Source organism: Haliotis rufescens, unplaced genomic scaffold (genome assembly GCF_023055435.1).
Source record: "Haliotis rufescens isolate VD_foot unplaced genomic scaffold, xgHalRufe1.0.p SCAF_6, whole genome shotgun sequence".
Lineage (NCBI taxonomy): Eukaryota > Metazoa > Mollusca > Gastropoda > Lepetellida > Haliotidae > Haliotis > Haliotis rufescens.
This window is the reverse complement of record NW_025964334.1, coordinates 37,442,294-37,449,848: the sequence shown is the minus strand read 5'-3', so window position 1 is coordinate 37,449,848 and position 7,555 is coordinate 37,442,294. Positions and strand designations below refer to the sequence as shown.

The following is a 7,555-nucleotide window of genomic DNA, read 5'->3' as shown; positions in this document are numbered from 1 at the left end:
TAAAATTCAACCCTTTTAATCACAGAAAGATGCATCACACAACAGGCCAATGATCAACTAATTAAAGGTACATAATTCACAATGTAGGAAGACATTAAACACCCGGAGCATGTACACAGACTTGCTCTTTGACCACTAACTACTGAAAAGGGGAATAGAATTCCCTACTCCATAAAACTCCCAACTGCCATCTTCATGAAATTTACAAATTGTAGTCGATTACTAGCATCCTGTATACATCATTAGAACAGCATGGTCTGCAAGGATTTCCGCACATTAGCCATTTCTTGCTGTTGCTGGAAACAGAAATGGCATATCACTGGCATCTTGTTAGAAGAGATGTGTCATAAATATACACTCCAACACCTAAGGCAGAGCTTCATAATGATTCGTATGTACCTACGACGCGACCCACTTCCTTTTTATCATGGGACACATCAGAAATCACCTTCCCGAGGCAAGTGACCACAAGCCTATATCAAAGCCTCGTGTTCGTTTTGATATAGGCTAGGGGTCACTTTTGCCTCAGTTTGGTTTGTTGTTTAACGCTGTACTCGGCAATATTCCAGCTATATGACGGCGGTCTGTAAATAACCGAGTCTGGACCAGACAATCCGATGATTGATATCATGAGCATCGATCCATGCAATTGGGATCGATGACATGCATCAACCAAGTCAGCGAGCCTGACCGCCCGATCCCGTTGGTCGCCCTTACGACAAGCATAGTCGCCTTTTAGGGCAAGCATGGGTTGCTGGAGACCTATTCTACCCCAGATCTCCACAGATCCAATGTTGATCAGAAATATAGAGCTTGGTGAAATATGTTTAATCGAACACATATATTTTCCTGTTAAGTGAACAGTTTGCAGCATTTTTAACTTACAGTGTCCATGAGAAGTTTCTTCTGAAGAAGTGCCATTTCTTTCTTCATTTCACTCTGTACATTGTTTTGTTGATTGATGTGACACTGCTCCAACTCTTCTACCCCCTGTTGAAACAAATATGTTCTCAAGTTAGAAACACGTTGTCCCCGGCTACACAATTGCATGTATCCTAAATACATTCCCATTTTCTCTACTATTTACCAACTGAAGCAAAGATACATGTATTGATAGTCATGCTAATCAAACATGCATGCTTATCATATCGGCATGTAAACTCAAGGAAAGTGTTTGAGAACAATCTGCACAATATCAGGTATCACACATTTCTAAACTAACATGTTTTGTTTGTTGTTTAACCCACACTCAGTATTGTTCCAGCTATATGACAGTGGCCAGTACATAATCATTAATAAATAAATCATCAATAAATTGATATTAATGAGAAGTGATCCATATCGTTGGGGTAGATGCCAGGCTATCAACCAAGTCAAAGAACCTGGCCACCTGGTCCATGAAGTCGTCTCTTGTGGCTAGTACAGGTTAGTGGGATTCTATTCTAATCCTAAATTCCCAAGGAGAGAAGACTGATATCATGCATCAAAAGTTTCACTTGTATAATAACCGATGATTTGGGAATTGTAAATATTAATGTTACAAACAGAAAATATAATAAATGTTTTCATTAAGTAGGTCTTACTCTTGAGAATTGTTCCTGTAACTGCTTTAAAGTCTTCAGTCTCTGGCTCTGCACAATACGAGCTTGCTGGAACAATTTCTGTTGCTGCTTGAAGAGCATCTACAAAAAAAACACAACACTGACTGATTTAGATTTTAGGAAGATTCTGACATCTTATAGTACTGATATCCATACATTTATGGAGACAATTTGCCTTACCAAAATAGCCATATCTAATTTTTCCGCTTAAACAGTCTTGGTTCAAGGACATTGCAGTCAAAGCATGTTGCAAACATAACATAATAGTTTAGAACCCGTTTTATTATTTACATTAAGCAAACAATATCACCCTACTTCTATGGAGACCATGTCCCTATTCAAATTCACACAAGGGGCTAATGTCAGGTTCTTAACCTACCAGCTGAAATTAGGTAATAAACAGAGGCTTTGAGGCCTTTATTAGTTGAAGATCACTGGGAAATGATCATTAACACTTGAGACATCCTTTACCTACCATTTACACCTGTGACGTCAATCTATTACTTTTTGTAATTGGTTGTCAATGATATTATATTATTCATGCCTACATTATCTTCAACCCACATTTCAATTACTGTAGGCTTAGAACTTGTGTCGGAAAATGTGTCGCCAGCAGGGCCCCAACAGGAGGGTATTATAGAATGGTGTGAAATTCACTATCAAATACAGCCTTAGAAACTAACAGTTTTAGCACACTAGTCCCCATATAATGATAACACATAGAAAAACCGCCACAAAGAGCAAATTGCTTGTAGTCCTTATGGTAGCTTAACTAATGGGCAGTTTGGCAAGGACTTTAAAATTTAGGACCCAGTGCCAATTTCTCACCCTGAAATATATTCTTATATTTGTGTAACCTTTACAGGCATAGAAAATAATGTTGGGTTACATTATGCTACCTGTTTGTATTATATAAAATGGAGTGAGTATGATTTTACGCCGCTTTTAGCAATATTTCAGCAAAATCACGGCGGGGGACACGATAATGGGCTTCATATATTGTACCCATGTGGGGAATCGTCTTCGGAGTGATCAACCTGCAAAGTTTGATGAAAAGATATTGAACGGTTTATGAGTTATTCTCCGGAAACGAACCCTACCCGCACAGAACCTAAGTCCATCTTGTTGCCATGGAAACGTAAAAAATAAAAATCTAAAATTTCTAAATAGCAAAAGGCACCAGTTCAGCATGTACCTGACAGTCTTCCAAAGTTTCATGAAAAAATATTGAACAGTTTATGAGTTATGCTCCGGAAACGAACCCTACCCTCACAGAACCTAAGTCCATCTTGTTGCCAAGGAAACGGAAAAATAAAAATTTCTAAAATGTCTAAATAGTAAAAGGCACCAGTTCAGCATGTACCTGACAGACTTTCATATTTTCATGAAATAATATTGAACAGTTTATGAGTTATGCTCCGGAAACGAACCCTACCCTCACAGAACCTAAGTCCATCTTGTTGCCAAGGAAACGTAAAAAATTAAAATTTCTAAAATTTCTAAATAGCAAAAGGCACCAGTTCAGCATGTACCTGACAGACCTGCAAAGTTTGATGAAAAAATATTGAACGGTTTATGAGTTATGCTCTGGAAACGAAACGTGACGGACGTAAGGACGGACGGACGGACGGACGGACGGAGCCTGTTTCTATATCCCCCGCCAACTTGGGCGGAGGATAATAACCAGGAGAAATATTACTATCCTTGTTCAGGGCTCTATATTTCATATAATCCCTGTCAGAACCTGCAAGTGATTGAAAAAACACTGGTTTAGGACCCCATAAAAAAATGAGAATGGATCTTTGGTGGATCTGCATCAGCAGCAGATAAACTATTCCACGCGTATCATAGAAGGGCAACGTTTGATATATTGTCCACAGACATTTTTGTCATAGTCTAAAAGTAGGGATGTTTGAGAAAGTCTTGATATTTGTCCATTCTTGAAAAGTAACAGATGACAGGCCTTGTCTGGATTACTTTTCAGGAACGGACAGACACCAGGACTTCTCCGTTACATAATGGTATATAACGTGATTTAAAGTAATGATTCCAGTGATACATCATGTTTATATTAGGAATATAAAAGTGTTCTAGGTATGGAAAAGGAACTTCACCTAAGATTGCCGACGACCAGAAAAGAAATATCATTAACAGTTGGAGACAAGCGACTTGAAGCGAGTGACAATATACAGCTATGGTGCTCTTAAGCTTCGGCCCTGACATAATTCATATAAAGTTAATTTAGAAAAGAAAGTTTCAATGGATATGTTGTTGGGAAGTATACTATTAAACGGAAATATTCCCATTTACCCTGGCCGAGTCAGTTCGTCAGATTTTAAACATATTGTGAAGGCTTGCAGAATTGTGTCCTTATATATTTTCAGTTTTCGGGCTAAAACATATTGCAGACTAAATTCTACCGTTGCTATTATTTTATCTGAAACATGTACGTTTTTCTTATATATATTTGAAAATAACATCCGAATCACAAAACAAGGTCAGTTTCAACCAGTAATTTAAGAACTGATGCTTGACTCAACTGCTAATTTTTCTTCTTGTTCTTTGGTTTTGTCAATATCCGACTCCCACTGAGTGAAAACTGTTCCAACTTGTCTTGCATATTCACCTTGCAACTTATGTCTGAAAGTAGTTCACAAAAATAATTCTGTTATAAATATGGGAAGCCCTAAGCATTCTCTCATGTGAATCCTCATTATGAAATGTTCCTAGTATGTGAGGTAAAACTGAAAACCAAAAATGTATCATAGAAACTGTATTTCATGACATGTAAAATAAAAGAATGGCCATTCGCATTTACGTGCTGGTTATTCTTGCATCATGGAACTTTGATAGAATTGAATAAAGGGAGATAAAAATATCTAACATTAAAATAAGGATTGGATGTTGTTCAAGGCCCATGTCAACCATATTAGAACTGATATCACGATCATTCATGGCCTGTATAATGTGGACCAGCAAACAAAGGACTGGTTTCATAACACCGATGTACTCGGTTGGATTACAATGACACGCAATGTAAGAAAGAACTATTTGAGAAAATCAATATTTTAGGGTAAATGAAATTGAATGATGCGTGTGTAAAATATTAAGTTTCACGGGTTATTTGGAACAGTTAGGTTCACGAACTCTCATGAATAGTAAAGTTTCTTAATTGAAAGCTAAAACATAATTGTATTAATGGTTTTCAAAGATAATTTCTCATGTGTGTACATGTAAATGCATTAGACAACGGAAAACTATGAGAACTCAAGGCAAAACATTTTAAAGGAACTGCTTTGATGCCATTTCAGTGCTTAAGGGTGATCAACCCCTGAATATTATTTTTTTGAACAATAGCATGGGTTTCATTGCTAAATATTTCTGAAATGTGACTTTAATTTTCACAGGTCATGCGCCGTTTGCAAAAGAAGAAACAGCAAAATCTGCCAAATTTCCTGGGATGGAATGATACCTTTCTGTTTGTTGGGCCTTCCAGATATCATCAACCTTTTTATTTGTGCTCCTCAAAGAGACCTGAGTGAGTTGTTCAAGTCTACGTCTTTTGGAAACAAGAGTCTTTGAAATATCAGCTGTAATCAGAAATAGCTGTAATCACACATACACATAACACAGACAAACACTTCATCCTGACTTATGAACAGATTATTATAGTATTGGTTATTTATCAAGAGGGATTGATACCATACTAGCATATATCTTTTTCATCAATATATAATAAAATAGTTGTCCTCATCAAACGTGCCCTGGCTGGGCAAAATGGGAACCACTTGAAAGGAACTTGATACATACATTAAGTATGTCAATGTAGATTTTATCGTTAATTGTCACCTCATTTGCCAATACATTTCTAGTTGAGGGATCCTTGTTTGAATGTCATATATCTGAAACATACCCCCAAAGCACTCCAACATTTTCTGCATCTCTGATCTGTGAAAGCAATGAGTGAATGACTTACTACAACAGATGGCTATATCTAAATTCAAAACAGTGTCAGAAATTAAAGAGATCCTTTTCATAAACATAATACCATAAAGTTAGAAACAACCTGTTAGGCAGTAAACCTAAGGACCCCATAGCATTATAAGGCTGCAAATTCATCACTTTTAGCCAAATAAAATAATGGTAAAGAGGTTTAATGTATTCCAATGCATTTTCATATTTGAATCGGTTTTTATATTATGCAGTCACGTGATAATGAAATAAAATTAAGACTATCCTGGCAAAAGTTCCTACAGTGTGGAAGGTAATTAATTTTGTTCGCCATGACCACACAGCAAATAACAGTGGTGCAGATTTCAAATAAAATATGACCAAACATGAATTTACAGATACATTACTCATGTATTATTTATGTACATTCACAGAATGAATTTTATAAATTTCCATATTTTTTTAAGGAAGGACCTTTCCGACACCCTGAGTGTTTGTAACATATGGAAACTCAGATTACCATTTCCGTTTTGTGTTTCCCCCGCATTTTCTCCATAATTTATTTACCTAATGCTTAAAATCAGGCAATATATAGTTATCATTTCACAGGCCAGACACCTGTATATGTAACATTGTGAACATAATATATTGGTTTCATCGTTATCAAATGATAACTGAGAGATAATTTGTCTATAATCTGTCTATACCCAAAGTCTTCCCCTTCGCCATCTGCAGTCCTTTTCTTGCCAACTCTCGAAACAATAGGCGTTGCATCAGCTTTGAAAAAAATATAAGAAAAAATCTATGAACAATTAGTCAAATAAATATTCATCTTGCTGTCTTTTATCATAATAAATCTGTTCTGTTGGAATTTTTGACGTACGTCTGTGGGCAAGGCTCGGCTAGAAGTTTCACTAGTTTGCCATTGCTTTTTTTAAACTATTAACAAACGTTTGAACTTTGAGTCAGTACCAGGCTAATAAGGTTCTGAGACGTAGGGACTTTTTCACAGTATATAGAATGTAGAATCTCTAGCCTAGTCTGTCGAAACAGCCTTACTGTTTTTTTTCTAATCGGAATTTACAACGTAGGACGTTTTGGTACGATTTCCCGTCGCTAGTAAGGTGGCTTACCACGAATAGGACTGCTGTCTAGACTTTGTGGGGAGGCATTGACACTGTCATCAAACTGCTTCTTTTGATTGGTACTACCCACATCCTGTTCAATTTTCTTTTGTCTCGGCATCTTGAACTTTCTGTAAAAGTAAACTTCTCACACCTCTTCCGCGAGCAGACGACATTCACCGTTTCACTGCAAAGCGGTAGAAGTTGCACAAGAATTAAACCCTAAATACGAAATAATAGATGAACGTAATTTCTACAATTGTGTGTATGGCCGAAGCAAGTGGTGTGAGTTTAGCTGAATGTAAGCAGATTAAATTGCATTTTTAAAGAAGAAATATCACAAAAAATACAATCGCTACCTTGCGTATGAATATCAGAGTGCGCGGGGCCGCCAAAATTGACCATCCAAAAACGAATGCGGCACATTCAGCAGAGACATTTCTGAACACATCCGCGTTTTAATTATTTAATGATCGTGTGGCTGTATCCAATTTCCTTTTTTACCTTAGCCGAGTAAATAATGAATTTTATTTTAAATTATACTCGTGATTATATAGATACTGACAGCAGTTGACACGTGTGGCAAATTTGGTTACTGCGCAAAATGGATCAATAAGGATGTTGATGGAGAAATGATACGACTCTCAAAAAATATATTATTACGTTGAAATGATTATGGTGCCAAACTGGCAACTGTATATTTATTCTTAATCAACGTTTCCACAGCAAACAAACTGAACCGGTTTAGAAGTGTTTTAGAAGTACATTATTAGACAGCAGATTTTTAGGAAGAGTGTCCGATATAAGATGATGATATTCTACAAAGTTGGACTGCTCCCCTCTCTTGAACCTTTCCATGAACACGTTCACTCACTTGAC

At 36.7% G+C, this 7,555-nt stretch overlaps 1 protein-coding gene across 1 annotated transcript; it reads right to left on the bottom strand.

The window, feature by feature from the left end:
* On the bottom strand, window positions 1–6,863 carry LOC124112252 (synaptonemal complex protein 3-like). The gene is made up of 8 exons (XM_046472269.2): window positions 6,686–6,863; window positions 6,260–6,329; window positions 5,515–5,549; window positions 5,074–5,191; window positions 4,142–4,241; window positions 1,584–1,682; window positions 886–990; window positions 1–296 (listed from the first exon to the last, which is right to left on the bottom strand). Exons 1-8 carry the CDS (start codon window positions 6,795–6,797, stop codon window positions 243–245), a joined length of 693 nt encoding a protein of 230 aa, XP_046328225.2. The 5' UTR covers window positions 6,798–6,863; the 3' UTR covers window positions 1–242.
* Between the last annotated feature and the right edge of the window lie 692 nt (window positions 6,864–7,555).